The 23,283-nt window shown below is 40.9% G+C and overlaps 2 protein-coding genes across 5 annotated transcripts; both read left to right on the forward strand.

The window, feature by feature from the left end:
* LOC139455819 (4-hydroxy-2-oxoglutarate aldolase, mitochondrial-like) lies at positions 1-1,303 on the forward strand. Its single transcript, XM_071237369.1, has one exon. The coding sequence runs from the start codon at positions 234-236 to the stop codon at positions 1,194-1,196; it is 963 nt and encodes a 320-aa protein (XP_071093470.1). The 5' UTR covers positions 1-233; the 3' UTR covers positions 1,197-1,303.
* A 5,866-nt stretch (positions 1,304-7,169) lies between these two features.
* Positions 7,170-17,715, forward strand: LOC139456517 (glutathione S-transferase 3, mitochondrial-like). Of its 4 annotated transcripts, none has more exons than XM_071238269.1 (7): positions 7,170-7,248; positions 8,481-8,622; positions 9,942-10,006; positions 11,235-11,292; positions 12,077-12,149; positions 12,885-13,017; positions 16,820-17,715. In XM_071238269.1, exons 2-6 carry the CDS (start codon positions 8,488-8,490, stop codon positions 13,010-13,012), a joined length of 459 nt encoding a protein of 152 aa, XP_071094370.1. In that variant the 5' UTR covers positions 7,170-7,248; positions 8,481-8,487; the 3' UTR covers positions 13,013-13,017; positions 16,820-17,715. The 4 variants fall into 4 exon arrangements, with proteins under 4 accessions (XP_071094370.1, XP_071094373.1, XP_071094372.1 ...); XM_071238272.1 differs by lacking the exon at positions 12,885-13,017 and adding an exon at positions 13,322-13,446; XM_071238271.1 differs by having other exon boundaries at positions 7,192-7,214.
* Positions 17,716-23,283: the final 5,568 nt, after the last annotated feature.

Here is a 23,283-nt window from a genome sequence, read left to right on the forward strand (position 1 = left end):
TAGAGCTAAACTATATGTCAAGTCATGTAGGTCACGACCGTCTGACACTCCATGCAAAATTCTAATGACAAGGCGAAGTGATTATAGGTCAGTTGCACCTGCCTTGAATTTGAAAGTGGGACGTGTATTACCAGGCTTTGTAGGATCAAGACACGGAACACTTGACAGGTGCTGACAGCAAACGCCATATAGTGATCTACTGACGGATTAAACTGTTGATATCTACAGCAACTATGAATACGGTATCCAGACTAGTTCGTGCGATGCTGCCCTCGGCTAAGGCACGCTTGTACAGTTCCACATCGGCTATAGACATCAGCGGAATTTTCCCACCAATCCCAACCCCTTTCAACGCAGACGAGACAATCGCATGGGATAAACTTAAATCGAATATCGAGAAATGGAACAAGATTCCCCTGCGTGGGTATGTAGTTCAAGGATCTACCGGGGAGTATACATTTCTCACCCCTGAGGAGAGACTTGAGATGGTAAGACGCGTGAAAGACATGGCTGGTCCGGGAAAAATGGTGATAGCTGGTTCAGGCTGTGAGTCGACGCGTGACACGATCAATATGACCCGGGAAATGTCGTCTGCTGGAGCAGAGGCTGTTTTAGTCGTGACACCGTCCTACTACAAAGGCCGAATGACCTCGAACGCTTTCATCCAACACTACACTCGCGTAGCAGACGACAGTCCCGTTCCGGTGATTCTGTACAGCGTTCCGGCAAATACGGGCTTCGATCTACCCTTTGATGCCATTATCAAGCTAGCCAAACATCCAAATGTCATTGGCATGAAAGACAGTGGGGGTGACGTCGCAAGAATTGGCAATTTGGTGTACAAGACTGCCGAGGATGAGTTTCATGTTATGTCTGGGTCTGCAGGTTTTCTGTACCCTGCTTTTTCAGTAGGGAGTGTCGGAGGGGTGTGTGCCCTGGCTAACGTTCTGGGTGGCGAATTGTGTCAACTTGAGCGGCTTTTCAAGGAAGGGAAGGCGAACGAAGCGAAGCAACTCCAGCACAGGCTGATAGAGGTCAATGCCGCTATAACGAAGGTGTACGGTATAGCGGGGTTGAAGAAATCCATGGAATGGTTCGGGTTTTATGGTGGGCCTACACGATCCCCTCTCCAGCCGTTAACACAGTCCGAAGAAAACGCCATGAGAGACACTTTCGCTAGTGCTGGCTTTTTGTGAGGGTCGAACTTCACGTTTGTAACTTAATCAGAAGGCTTATGTTGTGTTGACTGGTCTATTAATCAAGTGAACTTTAACCATGAACGTGAACATATATTTGTTTATAGATTACAAACGCTTTCTATCTTGGTGACATTTTTATTTTTCCTGGTCTAGATCTTCGACTTACATTAGGTAGTCTCGGTGGTCTAGTCGAGTGAGTGAGTGAGTTTGGTTTCACGCTGCTTTTAACATTATTCCAGTTATATCACGGTGTGTCAGCTTAATGTGGAAAGTCCGAAGTGATGCAGGTCTCTGACGTTTACCACTTCGGTGAAACCCACGAGCACGGGTATGGTGCTGACAAACCTAGAAACATAATCGGGGCGAACCTGGATTCGAACCCACAATCATAGGTTTCTGGCGTGCCTAAGGGACCCAACTCTGCACAGCGAATCGTGGCGCCTTAGACGACTGGGCCACCTGTGCCCCTGGTCTAGTGGAGGGAGCGTCTTCCTAGACAACAGTTACTGAAGGTCGGTGGTCGTATCCCCTGGTCGCGTCATACCAAATGACGTTAATAGATGGTACTAGTTGTTGCCCTGCCAGACGATCGACACTAAGGGGATAGAACAAGGACTGTTAGGCTCGGAGTCGGTATACTGTGTCTGAGTGGGTATTAATGTTAATGTTATGGCGATTATGTTTGTCGTAAGAGGCGACTAACGGGTTCGGGTGGTCAGGCTCGCTGACTTGGTTGATACATGTCATCGTATCTCAGTTGCGTGGATCGATGCTCATGATCACTAGATTATTTACAGACCGCAATCATATAGCTGGAATATTTCTGAGTGCGGCGTTAAACAATAATCAAACAATCAATTAATGTTAAACTGTGGCATGGTATATCTCTGAGCGAGCACTATGAAACAGGCGTTAGTCCTGACTGGTACACGCGCACGCACGCAGACACACACACACACACGCGCGCGCTGTATGAGTGCAATAATCTTGAATTTCGCGTTAAACCCTTTTTCACCTCGCCTCAAAACGAACAAAGTAATATTGTAAGAAATCAAAAAGGAGTCATGCCTTAGTCAATGTATCGAACACGACTATAGCTGACAGGGAGAGGACTCTATTTCAGTTTGTTTTAGAGCAAAATTTAAATACTGCGTCACGTGCCTGTATCATAAGGGACACATTGTCACGAAATGTCGGCATGTAGTAACCTGTAGTCTGCATGCATCGGGTGTATATGCAGGTCAGTAGTTGACAACACGCTGGCGTAACACGATGACGCATGATCAAACGACCCTGAAGTTCCGGTTAGGATAGGTTTTCAGCAAGCCATGCTTGTCTTAAGATGCGACAAACGGGATTGGGTGGTCAGGCTCGCTGACTTGGTTGATGCATGTCATCGTATCCCAATTGCGTAGATCGATGCTCATGATGTCAATCACTGGATTGTCTGGCCCAGAATCGATTATTTACAGACCGCTGTACTACAGCTGGAGTGTTGCTGAGTGCGGCGTTAAGCAACAACCAAACAAAACATGATCAACCAGACCATGCACATACACTATGACCACTCGATCCGACTTAGTCGTCTTACAATAGAAAACCCGTGGAGATTTCGGGTTCGAATTGGCCCCCAAGCAACCTATGCTGGTCGTAAAAGACGACTAAATGGTTCGGCGACTTGGTTGATTGCGTGTTGATGTACACCGATGGCGTGGATCGTTTTCCATAATATCAATCACTGGATTGTCTAGTCCAGACGTGATTATTTTCAGACAGCACAAAGAAAAGAAATTAAGCACGCCCTATTTCTGAACCATGACCAATGGCAAAAATCATGGCATGGGATGACTGACCACAGGAGCTGGGCGATACCAATGTCATCGGATAATACAAACATTTGACAACAAATAGAGAAGATATTGGTGAGTTGTGATTGAAATTTACCGACAAAAACATGGTAACACAATACCTCAAAAAAGTATGGAGCTCCAGGATTAAGTAAAGGAGTTCCGTTTGATATTTCATGTGAAAATGTTCCTTAAAGTCTCTACTTGACATGACACGTGAAACATCAGTAGCGGGTATAACCGCCACGTGCCCGGATGACGGAATTCTGCCCTACGTCTCATGCCTCCAGTCAGACGTTGGATCTGTTGATGGGTCAACAACACAGGAACTCGATGATAGCGTGTATAACATAATATATTCGTATAGAAATATATTATATACACGCTATGATCGAGTTCCTGTGGTCAACAACAACCACTCCTGATGCAATGCTGCTTCCAATTAGCGTAATTCTTGTACAGGAGGATCTCGTGCCTGTATGCGCCGCCCCAGAATATCCCAAACATGTTCAAATGGGTTCAAACTCAATCTCATTAAAATCAGATCTTAGTTCTCGCTATCGCTAAACAAAGATTTGAGGATATCCCATTACGGGTCACGTCAGAACGACCTTTCGCGAACTTTGACCGACCACTGAAACGAAATCGACATCAGCCAATTAGAAAGCCGCTTTCTCGAGCTTTACGGTTTCAATCTCGCGACTTCCGTTTCAAACTACGCTTGAAAAATATGTTGACACGGTACTGGATCAACATTTTGAAAACGGAACAAACGAACATTCCGGAATGTCGAATATATAGTTGCGATTGTATGGTAGTGCTTCCCACATACTGCGCAACGCCTCCTCCGTTCAAATGTTATCCCACGGAAGGGAGAGATAGACGATCATTTTGACGGAATCAGTCGTACGGGCCGTAACTGTCGTTCGGAATACCCCGTGTTAACGTTTTCGAGGTTGCATGATTAGAAAACACATTCCGATTGTCACTTTCATGATCTGGTAAGCGACGCTTTGATTGGTCGGATAAATAGTCGTTCTGACGTGACCCGTAATGGGATGTCCTCAGATCTTTGTTTAGCGATAGCGAGAACTAAGATCTGATTTTAATGAGATTCAAACTTGGGCTCATTGCTTGCCTGGGTAGAGTCGTTATTGCATTGGCCCTCATTTAATCCACGACTGCATGCGAACGATGAAGCCTGGCATTGTGATCCGTGTACTGAGGTTGAGTAGCAAGAGAGTGGTTGTCAAAATGAGGACGATGACTGGCCTCCACACGTCCCAGATGTACTGAGCCACTGTTAAGTTGACCCATATGGTGACCAAATCCAACCTGCAATCATGAGAGATACACCCCTCAAACCGTTTCCGAGCCCCCGCCGTTAGCAACAGTCGGTTTTAGGTTGCTGGAGGTGTAGGTCGTGTTCCGGTGCCTCCAAACTATCGTTCTGCCATCAGTGACGTGGAGCAGAAAGCGACTTTCGCCTGACCAATGGATCCGTCTCAGATTCTCAGAAGTTCTCAGATTCCAGTTCTGTCGCGCAATACACCATGCTAAACGAACAGCTTTGTGGTGATCTCTCTTTATGACTCGTCTAGTCTTCAATCCTGCAGCTTTCAGCCGGTTCCTGGCGGTTCTGGTGCTGACAGTCTCAGAAACAACAGAGATGGCAACATCACATAAGAAGTATACAGGAAAGGCCGCCTCTGAAACTGGATGAGTAAGTGAGTGAGTTGGGTTTAACGCCGCTTTTAACAGTATTCCAGTTATATCGCGGCGTGTCAGCTTAAAGTGGGAGGAAAGCATTAACATTGAATCGCCGCTCAAAGTAAGCAGCTGAAGAAATTAGAGACATGATTAATCACTCAATAAAGTGATTATTCTAAACAGTGTTTGGCAAATATTGTCTTTAATTGACTACTAAATAAAACATGATATAAAAACGTCTGATGATCTTGTGAGAGTAAGTACTGCTGGAAGTACATGTTTTGGACCAGAAAATGATTTCGAAAGAAACGTATTTCGACACATCCGAGGTTAGATAATGATGAATAAAGAAGGAATACTCAGGGTCCAATCTGTGTTTGACTGTGTGTTCAGGGGTAGCTTTCAGGTTAAACCCGACAGTTACACAGGTGGTCGTGGTCTCCGTAGAGTGTTGTTTTACGTCACATCAGATTAGAGAAAGGAATTATCACACATCATAAACGCAAGAATTACCAGGAACCAGTATCGGTAAGAAGAAAGGGCTCGCTATGTGTGTCTGTGTGACTGTAATGACAATGGGGCCAGTTTTTCATTTGTTTAGTAATAGCAGATTTATAGATTTCTCGACTGCTTGGCAGTAAAATCGCACCAATATGGATGTATGGTTCGGAATGATGGGGTATAAATTATCATGTCACATTTGAAAAGATACAAGTATTCTATTTTAAACGTTGTCTTGGTGTGGGTAAATTTCCAGCAAACAAAAAAGCTATTTTGGGTGAAGCTGGACGTCATTGTGTGTTTATAAATACGCAAGGGTAAATAAGTACTGGATTCAGCTTTTGCGAATGAATGCACATCGATACCCCTTCCAAAGTTATGTAATGCTTAAAGAATTAGGTGAGAAAACTAGAGTCAATGGGGCATCGTTTGTGAGACAAATGTTATTTAATAGATGTTGTGCGTATGTGTGGTTATACCAAGATGTTGGTGATGAGAACATGTTTTTTGTCTACATTTGGAGTGAGTGTGTGAGTGAGTTTGGTTTTACGCCGCTTTTAGCAATATTCCAGCAATATCACGGCAGGGGACACCAGAAATGGGCTTCACACATTGTACCCATGTCGGGAATCGAACCCAGGTCTTCGGCGTGACGAGCAAACGCTTTAACCACTAGGCTACCCTACCGCCCCTACATTTGGAAGACTCTAAGCACATATTTATTTCCAAACATGGTACCACAGTTTAGAGTGTTCTACCATTTTAGTGCATGATGCTAATATAACATCCCTTATGCAACCCGAATTATATGTATACAGTAAACTACGTTTATAACGAACACACTTATAACGAACTGACGGATATAACGAACTTACTTTTTTGTCCCGACTATTTGCTGTAGTTATGCTGTATATATGCTTATAACGAACTACGGTTATAACGAACTAAAATTAGTGGTGCCTTTGAGTTCGTTATAACCGTAGTTTACCGTATAACTGAACTCAGAGACGATTAGTTAGAGCAATGTGTAAATTTCGAGTCAACATTATTCGTAAAAGGTTAATGTTAATTGTACATCATACAGAATCTGTATGTAAAAACTGTGACCTTCATTTATTAGAAGATGAATACCATGTATGGTTTGTATGTAAGAAAAATATTCACTTGAAAAATAGTGTTCTTACCTCATTACAGAAATAATAAGGTAGAACTACGTTTACAAATGTATTTAACCCCTGTGCTTTTAATGTACCACGCTTAATAGCTTTATATTTATGTAAATTATTTGAAATGAGATCGACAAGATGTAACACTCTGGACACGTGACCTAGATATAATTTATCTTACAGCTGTACTGTAGCCTGAATTACGAAATAAATTGGATGTTTGCGCGCGCAACCAGCGTACCAAAATGGGGGAAGTGATCTATATACTTGAACCGTTGTCGTATAATTATTTTGAAAAGAAAAATCATCCAATCAGTGCGTATAGGAGAGTGTGTGCGAGGTCGTTTAGTTAATTAAGTCCTTTGGAGATTAATTGTTCTAATATTCAGTTAACAAATACAAGCATTAAGTAGAGGTATTTTTGCATTAAAGAAGACTTGGATATATCTAACTGAAATTCAATTTAAAATATGCTTAGAATAAAACGTATATATATGTGGTTGATTCTTTATTTTTTGTATTAAAAAGTAGATCTTTCATGCCAAAAATTATCAATGGATAATTGTCATGTTGAGATGTGTAGTATACGGTTTTCAGTTTAACCTGAAGTGTGGGAGAGGGGTGAAGTTAAGATAGGAGGTATATCAACATTTCATTTAACTCCTTTGTACTTTTGATAAGACCACATGTCCTTTTGATATAGGTTACTGTGCATCTAGATCGATTCTGTGATCAAGGGGAGATCACTCTCATTTCGCGTCCCCTTCCAGAAAGCTCGTGGAAGGCTCAAGGTCAGTTGCAGAAGCAGATCACGTTTCGCTTCAGGTTGGTTTCTCTGTGTGAGCACAACAGCTAATTTAACCTGTCATGGCTTAAATATTACTGCAACCATTTATAACGCTTCAAATATCTCATTCCTCAACCTGAATGACATGAATACTTTTAATGACAATTGTGTTTATGATGATTAATTTAGCTGACGAAATATCACTGTGCAGGCCTTCTAGTGTCTTTCAGTATCGATGCGAGGTGATACCGGTATGCATGACGCAGCATGTTAGTAGATTTCGTCAGTTGGGAATAACAAAGTGTTGGACTTTAGTCCAGACCTATCTTCAAATTGTTAGTACCGTACCTGTCTTCATTTTCGCTTATTGCACCTTGAAGATACTGACTGCTAGGGACGAACAGTTTGTGGTGATTACTGTGTTGCTTGCGTTCCCTTAAAACAGTGTGTGTTCTGTTCGGTTTAAATTTAATTATTTTATTTACTTACAATGGGTGAGTTTTGCGCGACAATAGAAAGGAAATATTGAAGTTGAATAAGGAAGTATGTAAGGATAAGATATTGATGAACAACATTATCAATTTAGATCGACATTTGGGTGTAGGATTTAACACTGCTATCAGGCAAGTGGTCCAATTTCAAACGCTATCAAAAACTTTGACAAGGAGAGTTTATAGTGTATGTTACAAAATATTATGTCTCACTTAAGATTTTACTGTGTCTGATACTGTAGATGTATACAAATTGTTTTGTTCAACCACAGGACGATGTAACTAATAATAGTTACAAACTCGTAGACAAGGCCTCGTCTGCGTGTTTCTTAATTATTATTACATGGTCCTGTTGTTAAAGTTAGAAACTTGTGTTACCATTTAGCTTATATGAGGTTCATGCACTGTATCATGGTGGATGTGTTCATGAACATAATGAAGGACAAACATTGGGGCATACAGCATATTACAGTTTTCAGGTCGGTAGTATAAAGTGTGGACATGGTAGTGGTGGGATGATACACCGATGCATCGGAGAATCGCGATTTTTAACTTCTCGATACAAGTTTCGATCATAGTCGCACACTAAGTAAAAAGTATTGATTCTACCTTAAATGTTTTCTTAAAATAAGTGGTACACCAAACACTACTTATTAGTGAAAATGCGTTGTGAGAATGTATTTTTCCTCCATTGCACCATCTGGCTTAAACAACTCAATGCATAATGAGTGGTAACATGTTGAGTTGCATACAGGAAGTGTTGCCTTATGTGATTTCAGCTGAGTCATGGTGATGTCCAAGTTCTTCGAGGCGCTCCCTGAGGGGTATGGCTATGTGGTGATCGCTGGCACCGGCAGCGTCTTCGTCAACATGTGGATGGCCATCAATGTTGGCAGAGCTAGGAAGAAGTTTGAAGTCCCAGTAAGTGTAAACAGGGATGGGCCATAAAGTGTTTAGTATATCTTTGTGAATCTTGACTGCGTCCGTGGTCTAGTGGTAGAGCGTCCGCCCGGAGAGCGGAAGGTCTGGGGTTCGATCCCCGGCCGCGTCGTACCAAAAGACGTTGAAAGATGGTACTTGTTGTTACCCTGTCTGGCGCTCGGCATTAAGGGGCTAAAACAAGGACTGGTCGGCTCGGAGTCGGTATACTGTGTCTGAGTGGGGTATTCATGTTAAACTGCGGCATGGTATCTCAGTGAGCTAGCACTATAAATCTGCATCAGTCGGGACTAGTACAAGTAGCCACACAAACACACACACGTGCATGCACGTCGCTATATAAGTGCAATAATCTTGGATGCCATGTTAAACCCAATTTCACCTCACCTCACCTTGTGAATCTTTTATACACATCAGACATGTGCTGAACTGGTGTCTTTTACAATTCAGAAGTTTCAGAAAATGTATTTTTGATGTTTCCAGGGCAACAAGTTGGACGTGGGTTCAATGAGGGAAGGGATTGTTTCCAGTGCATAACTTATATTCTGTCCAATATTTCTTTTGTGAAACTTTGTAGACACAGGTATGCCTTTTTGGTGCCTTTTCCTGTTGAAGGAGTTTTGAAATTTTGTGCTTACCTGACTCAAAATCAAGTGAGCTTTTTATCTTAGCCTACTTGTCCGGCGTCAGTCGACCATCTTAAACATCTCCTCAGAAACGACTGGAACTTTTAAGCTGAAACTTCATTTCCTTCATCCCACCAATGATGACACCTAAATCTGCCAATTTGTGGCCATTACTCGGTCAGTTTCTGATCAAATGACACAGAATTTGGTTGAAGTGTTACTGTGCAGTTAGTAGTGAGGCTCAATATGTATGTTCTGTTCTTGGTGATATTTTAAAGTTCGACCTTGACTTGACCTTTGCAGTGATGGAAATTAGCCAAGTAGATCTACTAGTCCAAAGTGATTATGCATAATATAGCATACCAAGGTGGTTGTTACTATTTTTAGATACAGGGGCCTAGCTAGTAAATTTATAAATGGTTCAGAAACAGTGGATGATGGAAATGCCAACGACATTCTGTAAGTTGTACTCTGATAGAGCTTGTGAAGGTAGGTGCAAAATCGTCATCAGACTTGAGTAGACCGTTATGAATGTGTGTAGCAATGTATTATCCACCAGTGGATGTTCTATAGCTAAAGTGGAGCAATACATAGTCACAAGTTCGGGGCTAATATTTCCTTTGAGTTCGAGATGAGGTGTACAAGTTTTGGTTGACGTGTCTGTGTTCATTGCAGTACCCCGATATGTACAGCTCCTCGTCCAAAGAATTCAACTGTATCCAGCGGGCTCACCAGAATACGTAAGCAGCCTCCAAAATATGTTTTTAAGGCTAGTTCAGAGGATTACATGAAACCACATTTCAAAATTCCAAAGCATTTGAAGCTAGTTCTGCCTGAACAAAAAAAAAATGTTTACTGCTGGTTTATTCAGTGCCAGTTTGAAGCAAAATGGAAACCTTGAACTGGTTCAGAATAATAGTGCTACTAGTCAATGATGGGGGCAGGGGTGACCCAGTCGTCTATGGTGCAGCGGTTCGCTGTTTAGAGTTGCGTCCCTTGGGCATGCCAGAAACCTATGATTGTGGGTTCGAATATCAGTTCAACCCGATTATGTTTCTAGGTTTGTCAGCACCATACCCATGCTCGTGGGTTTCACCGAAGTGGTCAACGTCGGAGACCTGCATCACTTCGGGCTTTCCTCCCACATTAAGCTGACAAGCCGCTATATAACTGGAATACCGTTAAAAGCGGCGTTAAACCCAACTCACTCACTAGTCAATGAGGACTGCAATTGTTGGATTTTTGCTTGCCCTTAGCACAATTTAGTAGTCTCTTGACTAGCATGAATTTTAAACTCTGCGTAAGTGCATCTGTTATAATCCATATGATTAATAACAGGCAAGTTATAGGCAACATAATAGTGTAAAGTGATTTCACACTACAGATTTGGCAGATTGTTGACGTAACCATGGTTATAGAGAGCATTGTTGACGTAATGTTTAACCTTGATGATGTCACAGTTATAGTGAGGTTGTAGTATATTGATGTCAATGTCATGTTGACCCTATTAGCATTCTTGACAAGAATCATTACACCTCTGGAGACCTGCATCACTTCGGGCTTTTTTCCCACATTAAGCTGACATGCTGTGATATGACTGGAATACTGTTCAAAGTGGAGATAGTCTAACTCGTCTAACTCTCAGCGTTTCGCTGTGCAGAGTTGCGTCCCTTGGGCACGCCAGAAACCTATGATTGTGGGTTCAAATCCCAGTTCGCCCCGATTATGTTTCTAGGTTTGTCAGCACCATACCCGTGCCTGTGGGTTTCACTGAAGTGGTAAACGTCTGCGACCTGCATCACTTCGGGGCTTTCCTCCTACATTAAGCTGACATGCCATGATATAACTGGAATACTGTTAAAAGCGGCGTTAAACCAACTCACTCACTCACTCACTCACTCACTCACTCAAGGTGATGTTAAACTCATTCTAGCTGTGTTTGTCTCCATGTTGTATGTTTTGTTTCAGATTAGAATCGTATCCTCAGTTCCTCATGCTGTTGTTTGTCGGAGGGCTCCAATACCCTGTAAGTCTGCTCCATCTATACAAGCGTTTCAAATAATTGATTCTGTCAACATTTTGTTTGTAGAGAAGTACACATCTATGGTGTATTTAGGAAGAATTGAACACATGCAGTTTCTTTGTTGTTTGGCACAGACTCTATTTAGCTATATAAAACAGCTATACATGAAGACATGCAGGCTAATATTTATGTCTACATGCAACAAATGCATGTAAAAGATTTCACATTTATTTCGGACTTACCCTTACTTGTCCACACAAAATCAGTGTCATCATATCCCAGTTGTGTGAATTGATGCTCATGATATCAATCACTGGATTGTCTGTTCCAGACTATAATATTTACAGACCACTGGAATGTTTCTGAGTGCAGTGTTAAACAACAAACCAACTCTATATATGTGTTTGATGGGCTGAACATGGACCCCATTATGTTTTCCACTGATTTTAATCATTTTGCAAATTATTATTTTTTTTAAAATGTCCTTTAACAATGTTTTAGTTTCTTGAGATTTAGCTTCAGTTAAATATCTGGATGTTCTATTCCTATATGAAATGAACAGTGTTTGAAAGGGAAACATCACTCATTCTCTCATTCAAAATACTTCTGGTGTCCCCCCGCCGTGATATTGCTGGAATAATGCTAAACGCTGTGTAAAACCATACCCACTCGCTCACTAATCAAAATACTTGTTCAAATTGTTCATTCATTTATCCACACAAACATCTCTACAATTCGTGACTTGTAATTCTGATTGTCCTGAGTACTGTGTTCTTCTTTGGTACAGAAAATCAGTGCAGCGGCAGGAGCGGTGTATCTGGCTGGCAGGATCGCCTACGCCCTCGGCTACTACACTGGCGGTAAGGGGAGACAATCAGGAACAATAAATCATGTGACTTTTGCTGATCATAATTCAAAATTAAGAATTGATCATTTTGAACACTGCTTATGATCACGGATCATTTTGCTGATTATTTAAATCCAGGGTGGTATGTTTGATTCAAAGATGCTGTTCGTTGTGGGCATGGTACAGAACTCTTCAAATATTGAGAACCCTAAAATTGGTCCCAAGAAAACAATGCTTGTCTTAAAGGGCAGCAATATGGGTTGGGTGGTCCAGTGACTTAGTTGAGTGGGTATCATTGTAGCCTTGACATTACTCATAGTATCAATCACTATTTGTCGACCTGTGAAGATCTGGGGTAGAATAGGTCTTCAGCAACTTGCTGGATCGGGTGGTCAGGCTTGCTGACTTGGTTGATGCATGTCATCGATCCCAATTGCTTGGATCGATGCTTATGATATTAATCACTGGACTGTCTGGTCCAGACTTGAATATTTACAGACCGCCGTCATATAGCTGGAATATTGCTGAGTGCGTCGTTAAATAACAATCCAACCAACCACTATTGTCAGGCCCAGTTTCAGTTGTTTACAGACTGTTGTGATCTGGCTGGAATATTGCATGCTGAGCACAAAAACAAATGCAGAAACTAAGAAGTCAGAATTTACTTATGGTTATTGTAAACTGGTAAGACTTAAAAGTTGATAAGTATTAATTCAATTTTTTTTCCATTGCCAACTTTCACCTGCAGACCCTGAGAAGAGGAGATGGGGAGCGGTCGGCCATATTGCAGAGTTGGTGCTGCTTGGCAATGTGTTGTCCCTGGCCGCCCACCAGCTGGGCTGGGTCGGACGCAGCCATTGTCGTATGAGATTTTGAATGTGGTAATAGTCCCATAATCTTCCACCTGCTTGATGCTGTTGTTTTTGTTTTATTTTCTTTGGGGAGATATTATAGACTCTACACTAACTTGCAGAAGTCAGCGCTACCAAAACATTAGTCAATAGTTTTGGATGACAGAAAAATTCATTATCGATCTTTTTAGTCAGCATTTTTAATGCATTTGAAATTTGCGTCATGGTTATGACTTGACAATGGTAGAGACTGCTGCAAGGGTAGGTCCGTGCTGTCGCCCGCTCTGCATGTTCCTGTGAGGGTGATTGGTCAATGGTGCCTTGTTGCTGGCAGATCCCGAGAAGCGGAAACGGGGCGTGTTCGGGGCCTTCGCGATGCTCATCTTGTTGGGAAATACCATCTCCTTTGGAGCTCACCAGCTGCGATGGGTTCCCTTGAAGTAGCGCGATGTCGACAGGGTACTGTACTAACGCTTCTGCTGCATAACACTACAACTAATTATGCTGTTACTCATCCATTTAGATTCTCAGATTTGTTGCCCTTTGCAGAGCTGAGAAGCATTGTAATATGTCAGAAGTTACGTGTGCTATATGTTGCTGTTATCTGTGTGGGGATAGGACCACAGTACTTTCTGCTTGTTGTAAGAGACGAGGCTTTAAAGAAGACACTACTTCACCACAGCTAGTTGTGATGTGTGGCCCAGTCGTCTTTAGGCGCTGCACAGAATGACGTCCCCGGGGCACACCGGAAACTTATGATCATGGGTTTGAATGCAAGTTTCACCCACACTAAGTTTCTAGATTTGTCAGTACCATACCTGTGATCGTAGGTCTCACCAAAGTGGTAAATGTCCGAAATCTGCATAACTTGGACTTTCTTCCCACATCAAGCTGACACACCGTGATATAGCTGGAATACAGTTCGAAATGGCATCAATCAATCAATCAATCAATCAATCAATCAATCAAAAAACAGCATTTAAGCAAAGCAAAGCAAAGCAAATGGTCCGGCTGTTTGTTTGTCCTTTTTTGGGGCAAGCGTGGGTCACTTACTGTTAAATCATATTAACATTTCTGAAGGTGTATTTTTGAAAATAGATCATTTATGACCGATATTAGGGGGCACGGGTGGCCCAGTCGTCTAAGGTGGCATGATTTGCTGTGCTGAGTTGCGTCCCTTGGGCACGCCAGAAACCTTTGATTGTGGGTTCGAATCCCGGTTCGCCCCAATTATGTTTCTAGGTTTGTCAGCACCATACCCTTGCACTTGGGTTTCACCAAACTGGTAAACGTCAGAGACCTGCATCACTTCTGGCTTTCCTCCCACATTAAGCTGACACGCCGTGATATAACTGGAATACTGTTAAAAGCGGCGTTAAACCCAACTCCCTATGACTGAGAGTAGGCAATCCCAAGCAGGTCAGAAGATTTATTAGAATGGAGGAGAATAAGCGAATGGAGGAAGCAATCGCTTCACAATCAGGATGCATCTCATTAGCGAGGTCGCAATGTATAGTATGAGATAAGACCTATTTTTACAATCATAAAAAGATGTCATAAGTTAAGTGTGTATATTTGTCTTGAGACTATGAAGAAAATTGTAGTTGTTTGAGGCAAAGAAGCACATTACAAAAAAAAACCATTTATGGATCACTGAAGTGGGGATTAGATGGTCAAAATGACCAACGACTATGGGATCAGATGATGTGGCAGCCTTGTGGTTGAGGTGGTCGCTCGTCAGACCAAAGACCGGGTTCGTTTCCCCACATGGGTACAGTATATGAAGCCGATTGCTAATGTCCCCACTGGTGTAAAACCAAACTTATTCACTCACTCACTCACTGCTGTAAACACGCATGGAAAGTTCCCCCAGCAGGTGCCCAGAGTCCTTCACACCTGAATCTTTCTTCCCTGTCTAGTTAGTTACACAATTTCCTTTTTCTGTGTTTGCCGATTATTTTTGCTTTGATATTGTTTCATGTAGCATGGCTGGTGATTAACCAGGTCAACATTTTCACGTTTTCTGAGCAACACCTTCTCTACTTAGAATTTTGAAGATTTAGAATGTATTTTACATATATCAGATATTCTAATAAAGGATGATAAAGTTTTTGAGAATATCCGCAAAATATTGACTGTTGATTTGGAAGTTCCATACCAGTATCGTAGTCCAGGATTATTTTAAGGTCGTCTCTCCTTTGCTTTTTTTCAAGCATTTTATTTTTTTTTTCCTTCATTATTTCTTTTGATATTGTACGTTATTCTTGTATCCAAACCTCCAAACTAAACTTCCCAGTTAATCTGTTTTGATTCCATTATTTTTGTGCAAGTGGGTTTCAGTCTATTTGTATTTTGTCTTCAGATGGGTAATGTTTTTTCAGCATATTATTATAACTTTTATTATTATTATTATATTATTATAACTTGGTTTTATGCTCCAAATGTCTCGTTGAAATCAAAAGTACAGAAACAACAGTAGTCTGTTCGTGAGAAAACGAAAATTTGAAACTTAATATCTTAAACTATGATGGCTAGGCTCATGAAAAGTTTAAGCAACACCAACTCTCATCTGAGGGATCATTGCTCCTATCAATCACTGGCTTGTCTGGTCCAGATTTGATTGTTATAGGCAGCGTCATGTAGCTGGAATATTGCTGAGTGCAACATTAAACAACCAAATATATAAAAATGTGACTTTCACATCCGCATGAGGACTCCGGGAAAGAATAGGCTACAGAATCTTGGGCCAGTGTGTCCAGAAAGGAGGATCGGGTGGTCAGACTCGATGACATGGCTGATTGTGTGTTAACTGCGGTAAACACCTCTCTGCATCGCCCTATTAACCACTTTATTACTGACTTGTCGCAAGTGGATGTTCCATAGTGTTTTCCTAACAGATTCAGAAACATACCTCACTAATAATCCGGATCAGAATAGGTCTTCAGCAACCCATGCTTGCCGTAAAAGGTTACTATGCTTGTCGTAAAAGGCGACTAACAGGATCGGGTGGTCAGACTCGCTGACTTGGTTGATTCATGTCATCTTATAACAGTTGCATGGATCAATTCTCATGTCGGTCACTGGATTGTCTGGTCCAGACTCGATTATTTACAGACCGCCGTCATATAGCTGGAATATTGCTGAGTGCGGTATTAAACAACAAACAAACAAAAAACAATCCTGCCATAATAAACATGAATCGTAATCCCAGGGAACCTTCAACACGTTTCACTTCCTAAAACACTTGCCCTCAAATATGTGTACTCATATTTTGTCGATTATGAAACTTTCTATGTTTTTGTCGGGTTGCAATCATTGAGAGGTTCAGGATGTTTGGGCCGCCATCACAGAGCGCAATGGCAGATACAAAACCTTTACCATTACAGTTCTCAACTAAACAAGTAACTCACTCACACACTCACCTCTCACTCACCTCACCTCACCTCACCTCACCTCACCTCACCTCACAATAAGTAAATATATTGTTACAGGATCTAAAATATAAGTACTCATATTTGAAGGCAAGCGTCTAAGGAAATGAAACATGTTGTATTTGAGGCTAGATCACGACACATGCACTTTGTTAAAGCACAGAAAATGCTATGCAGATTTAGATTGGGGATCTATAGGAAAAAGACAGATACAGTTACCACAGTTTACTGGTGTCATGGTGTCTGGAGTCGACTGCTGCTTATTTTGTCAACCACGAGTGTGCCTGGCCCATACACATTTAACACCACCATGGTATAGCTGAAATATTGGTGTTTGTGATGCTAAACAGTATTTACTCCTGCTATTTTGATGATTAGAAAACTGTTTTGTCCTATTCCAGATGCGGTGAAAAGCCACTGAACAGGAAGGGTGCCTTTTAGATAATAAGAACGGTGGTCGTCAATATCACGATCGTCAATAGCAGTGGCATACATTGCCTAACCATAACACTGCACATCAGGATTCAAGAGAAGGCACAACCCCTGGGTCATGAAATCCACGGGAAGACACCCATTCCCGGATTCTAAGCTTTATTAATTTCCAATGAAGAAAAATTCTCTATTTTGATAATGCTTTACTTTAATTTAATTCTTAAGGACATTTCCATGACATGAAATAACAATGCAGTGTAGAAATTAACCCTTTGGATGTTATGAATCATGATCTTGAGTTGTTAATATTCAGAAATGATATCTGTTCCATGTTAGAGCATATGATTCCAATTTAGATCAAGTAGAAACTGGTAGGTTTGGAATGTTTAGTACTTTATTGAAAGTCCTTGTAGGGCTAGTCTTGTGAATGTCTTTAGATGTGCCACCTGCTCGTGCACCTTCGTTGAATGTTAGGTGTGAGTGTCCTATGTGTGTTTTAGCTGCTGACAAGTCCCGTAAATTGGCTCCATTCAGGCTGTAGTAGTAGTTTGGCATCTGGTAACCTCTGTAGTTTCAGGCTTGTTTTCAAAAGAAATGATAAAAATAATTGTCAAGTGTATAGAGATATGTTTTTAAAAGAATTGATAAAAATATTTGTAAAATATAGATACATATATATATCTATCTATCTATCTTTCGATTTCCAGTTGGTCATTTTATTTCAGAGACATTTGTCCTTTTTTAATGGAGGACCTACTGTTAGATTTTTTGACTGTCAAAAAGGATGAAGATCAGGCTGGTTTCACTGTAGAACAGTATTTGTCATTTACACGCAGCATGGACCAATAAAGTGTCTGTATGCACAGCATGTTGTTTTTCTTCTTTTGAAGGGCTAAAAGTGCGTAGAGTAAATGCCGCTATGAACTGTATTTCATTTTTCTGTTTAATTGCTAAACGTGTACGGTTAATGCTGCCCCATTCAGACTCCAAGCCGACCAGTCCTTGTTTTAGCCCTTTAATGCCAAGCATCAGGCAGGGCAACAACAAGTACCATCTTTAAGCGTCTTTTTGGTATGACGTGGCCGGGAACGTACCCCAAACCTTCCGGTCTCCGGGCAGACGCTCTACCACTAGACCACGGAAGCTGTCTTATGCCGCTATAAACTGTATTACTGTTCTCTGTTGAATTGCTGAATGTGTGTAGGGTAAATGCAGCCATGAACTATATTTCTGTTCTGTTGAATGGCTGAATGTGTGTAGGGTAAATGCCGCCATGACCTGTATTTCTGTTCTCTGTTGAATGTGTGTAGGGTTAATGCTGGTATTTCAGTTCATCACAGCATGTCAGACATTGAGGCTAACATCATCAGGGTATATTTTGGATTCGCAACCTAAAATCATCAGATCGCATCACCACAAAGGGACACAACTCCGTTTAATTGTTGGCTGTTCAATGTTCCTTTATCTGCCACACAAAATGGTATTTAGGAACTTCCCATTTAGCCCTAATCAGCTGTAAGCAAAACAAGTCACCACACAAAAAACTCTTTAAAAAAGAATGTATTTATTTCATTGTACATATGCAAAGTAGTTTCACATCACGGATGTGGGTAATTTAGACGGTGCGTAAGAAACGCGTCAATGTACATGGCTAGATGTGACAGGTGCCAGGCAATATATAAACACTTGATCTAGCACTAGCTGATAAACACCAGTCATTTTCCGACAGGGTTGGCATCTTTCTAGAGTTGCCTGCACTTTTGTAAATACAGTAACTGAAATTTTGCACGTGTAAAGTTCTCAATATACCATCGACAGTTCTCCAAAGCCTTTATGAATCATTTCTGTACCTTTGTTATGATGAAAAGAATACTGGTAAGAAAATCACCATCCATAACCTACAGCTACTTTGACCACCCAGTCCCCTGTTTAACGATCTGTACCCCAGCATTAGGAACTGATGACAATAAATAATCTGCAGACAGGTTATCCACCCTGTCCTATTGACGTGAATTGCCTGGCCTCTGTCCCACCAAGTAATACTCTGTTCATCAAGCCTAGCACGCACACGCCAACCACTAACAAAACAAACACAACACTCGCTCATAACTCCTTACTTAGCCTTGAGACAGTGTATCTAAAATGTTAGACATGCCACTTTACAAATCGTCTTCAACATCTCAAATCAGAATGTCCTCTTGAACACAATCTCATTAAAATCAGATCTTAGTTTTTACTACCGCTGAACAAAGATCTGAGGACATCCCATTATGGGTCACGTCAGAACAACCTTTCGCGAATTATGATCGACCAATAAAATGACCGACAAGAAATCGACATTAGCCAATCAGAAGGCAGCTTGACACTAGTTTCAAACTGGCGACTACACTTCGAAACATATTTTGACGTATTCTCGATTAAAAAAATTAAAACTGATAAGAACACTCTGGAATGGCTTCTAGTTGACCTAAAATTGTATGGATATCATCATAAAACCCGTAACTGTCGTTCGGAATACCCAGTGTTAAATATTTCATGGTTGCATGATTAGAAAACACATTCCGACTGTCACTTTCATGATCTGGTAAGCGACGTTCTGATTGGTTGGATGAAAGGTTGTTCTGACATGACCCTTAATGGTATGTCCTCAGATCTTTGTTTAGCGATAGTGAGAACAAAGATCTGATTTTAATGAGATTGCCTTGAACACTTCCTACAGAAGTGAAAGAAAAGAAGATCTTTTTCCATATGGGTACAGGGTATGTATTATATATTAATCCTGGGAAGTATACTACTAAAAAAAAACTTAAGGATCACCAGATCCTCTGATATGTCTATAATTAATCTGCCATGGCATGTCAGATTTACAATAGCAATATTAAAGAATCAGGTGATCCTTAACTTTTTTAGAGTAGTATATTATTTTAGGTAACATAGCTCGGAATGGTAAGGCTACATACATGGCAACTCTGCAATGTTGCACAATGGTCTGAAAGTACAAAAATCCAGCCAGCCTGGCTCCGATCCTTGCAAGACAATTTGAGCTACAAGGGAATAAGCCACTGTTTTAAGAATCTTTGAGATCACACCAAGCCAAACAGAGGAACAAGGGTTTGGAAAAAAATATTTTGCCCTATCATCGTGGGCATCAAATTAGAAATAAACAGTTTTCAGATTTGGTGGTGTTAGAGAGTATTTAAAAGCAGAAGCTTTCATTTTAAACTGGCAGTGTTAGCCAGAGGTTTCAAATGTTACAGTTTCTGTGCATCAAATACTCCCATGCCAAAATTGGAAACATGATATATGATACAAAAGTTCTGTGTTTATGTTCCCAGTTGTGAGACAGACATGTCACCCTGGAATACTTTGACATCAGGATACAATGGATGACGGCTGGTGTCTCCATGATAAGACCGTTCGCTCAGTCTCCAGTTGTTCCCCATGCTTGTGTGAGCCGAGTAGGATGTGGCCGAGATGCCAGCCCCAACAAGCGGCAATTAACAACCCTGGTGTCAAATAAGTCATTTAAAAAATATTGTAATCATTATTTGCATGACTGAATGGTTTTGATGAAAGTACATACGGAAGGAATCTCACCTGAGTGTCTTTCGATATCCAATCTATTAACACAAGTCCTAAATTTTGAACTTTATTAAAGAGTCGATATATTTGATATCAAAAGAAACATGGGTGATATTTTTATTTATCTTCCAACTTTTTCAGTTTGTAAACAATAACATTCAGTGTATTGAGTAATATTGAGTAAAAGGTACCGCTAACAAGTTTGTGTTAAAGAGATTAGTGATGTCATTTGATTGTGATGTCATGGTAACTGATGACATCAAATAGCCCGCAAAGCATTGTGATGCAATTTCAACCTTAGCATCTCCTGTAGAAGCCAGGTTTGGATGACATAGTGTCGTCTTTTAAAAAATATTACACTTTTCTGTATTAGCTGAATTTGAATCACCATCATAATGGTTGGCGCCTCTGGACAGGTGGAATGGATCATTTATCATTGTACCACAATTGGTGTTCACTCTATCAACCACCTGTTAGTCAGGTCTAGACTCAATTTTTTTTACAAGGAATCATGATTAAGCTGTAGTACTGCTTACTCTGGGAGCAGTCATTATGATCACACACACATATGAAAAACCAAGTTGTCTTTAGTGCAGAACTTGTAGTACAGAATCAAAGTCAAATCATCAACCTGAACGTAAGCGTGAGTGAGTGAGTTGGGTTTAACGCCGGTTTTAACAGTATTCCAGTTATATCGCGGCGTGTCAGCTTAATGTGGGAGGAAAGCCCGAAGTGATGCAGGTCTCGGACGACTTGGATGTAAGTGAGATTTTCGCTAGCAAATTAACTTGAATAAGTTAAAATAAAAATAAATGTATACTGGTAGTCAATATTTTCTTATTTATTTGGAATAACATTGAGTTGTAAAACATATATGCTAATATTGCTTAAGGGCAGGATTTTTAGTATTCTTATAGTAGCATCTAGATTTCTTTTTCATTCTCTTTACAAGAGGTTTACAGAGACCAGAGACAAAAATGCATTTGATCAATTATTTTTTTAAAAGTTCATAGTTACTTAAATTTCATAACAATTTTGTAGTAACAACATTATGATTATTCTCAAGATAGAGAAGCTGGGCAAATAAAATAAAATTTAAACATTTAAAAAAAATAAAATTACTGTGGATTTTAGTACTGGTCAGTTTAATTTGTAAACAGAAAAATAGTGCTGTCCCACTTTCAATAACTGGATGTGCATGCAGTAAACATAGAGGACCCAGTTTCTCGTGCAATCTTAGCGCCAAGTTTAAGTTGAAGTCAAAGTATACCTTTGTGAAACAGTGCCCCGAGTCCTATGATCGGGGATGCTGTTTAGCTTAACCACGTGACCTTGTGAAGTGTTACATCCACACAAACCTTCATGATTGCATGTTGGAAAGTTTTGCCTTCATCAGATCGAAGGGTACACTCCATAAGCAGATCTTGGTGGGGATTTCTTATTCCCTGTTATTATGATCTGAGAAATTAGTTTACACACCAGGACGCTATCCTGTACCTGTTTTTATTTCTCTTCACTCTTAAAAGATGATGCTGTCATATCAAAACAGGCTTTGTATGTATGCTATTTCTCCCATAAACAATCTGTTAAACATTATGGCCTGTCCGATTATGTAAAACTACTCATCTGTAACTTCTATGTATCTGGGCCGGAGTCTTGAATGTAATATTTGACTCTGACATATCACAAGACTATTACAATCACATCTGATGATTAGTTTTCAACATAAAGAATATTAATACGAAATGCAAACAGATAATCTGCACTGTATGTTAATATCTGATAACAAAATGCACTTATCTTTCCAAAAAGCTGAATCGGTGCATACACTGTGTATATGAAACTGCCTTGTACTGCACAATGCATATTCAGGTGAAATGGTTCAGTGTTGGAGGGAAATGAAAAGAACCTGGATAGAATGAACTGACTTGAAGGTTCCAATAGGTTCGCTGTACCCCTGTTCTTGTTCCTTGTGCACGGTTCTGTGACTAAACGTAACACATTGATGAATCATGATAAGATACATCCCAACCCTGCCTCGTAGAAATATTGACAAAGCCCCTTTGGTTGAGAAATCGAACATTACTCTCACGCATGCATACACACGCACACCCACACGCACACTCACACACACACAAACATGGTCACCAACGCTTACACAAATAAGCTCGTATTTTGATATGACCAACGCGTCAGTTGTCACTTTGGTTTGAAAAAGGCGTATGTAAACAGTGTGAAAACTCCTGTAGAAAACTGCAATGCAAAGTATAGGGTTCGAGGTTACTGTAAACAGCGTCTCAACAGACATGGGACTGCAACCACACACAAATCTGATTAGTACCGACATATTAATAGCGAAGACTTGAATCTTTAACTCCCACACTTCCCTGCATCCATCACACAAGTGATTAGTATCAACGTATTCACAGCAAAGGCTGGACTCCCACACCTCTGTGTTGTAGCATGTCAGGCACAGTGTTCAATCACGAGTCCTTGTAGGTCTACCCAATAGGAAGAAAATGGCTTCATATGCAGAAAGTTACCATTTTGTCAGAAAACAAGATCCACAGGCAAGCACAGAAAAGTCCTGCGTTCCAGGGTCTGGTGAGAGATATGGTTGAGTCGGATAGTCCCACAGATGAGCTCCACTGGGTACTGACAGGTCAGCTCCAAAGGTGTGTTCCACGGGCTACTTCCACAGGTGAGTTCCCAGGGCAAGTCCCACAGATGAGCTCCACTGGGTACTGACAGGTCAGCTCCAAAGGTGTGTTCCACGGGCTACTTCTACAGGTGAGTTCCCAGGGCAAGTCCCACAGATGAGCTCCACTGGGTACTGACAGGTCAGCTCCAA

Source organism: Haliotis cracherodii, unplaced genomic scaffold, assembly GCF_022045235.1.
Source record: "Haliotis cracherodii isolate W230 unplaced genomic scaffold, xgHalCrac1.p SCAF_11, whole genome shotgun sequence".
NCBI classification, from domain to species: Eukaryota; Metazoa; Mollusca; class Gastropoda; order Lepetellida; family Haliotidae; genus Haliotis; species Haliotis cracherodii.

Coding starts and splice junctions, on each gene's coding strand:
- LOC139455819 (XM_071237369.1), top strand. CDS start 234: ATGAATACGGTATCCAGACTAGTTCGTGCGATGCTGCCCTCGGCTAAG.
- LOC139456517 (XM_071238269.1), top strand. CDS start 8,488: ATGGTGATGTCCAAGTTCTTCGAGGCGCTCCCTGAGGGGTATGGCTAT. Junction 8,623..9,941: donor GGAAGAAGTTTGAAGTCCCA/GTAAGTGTAAAC, acceptor TGTTCATTGCAG/TACCCCGATATGTACAGCTC. Junction 11,293..12,076: donor TCGGAGGGCTCCAATACCCT/GTAAGTCTGCTC, acceptor TCTTTGGTACAG/AAAATCAGTGCAGCGGCAGG.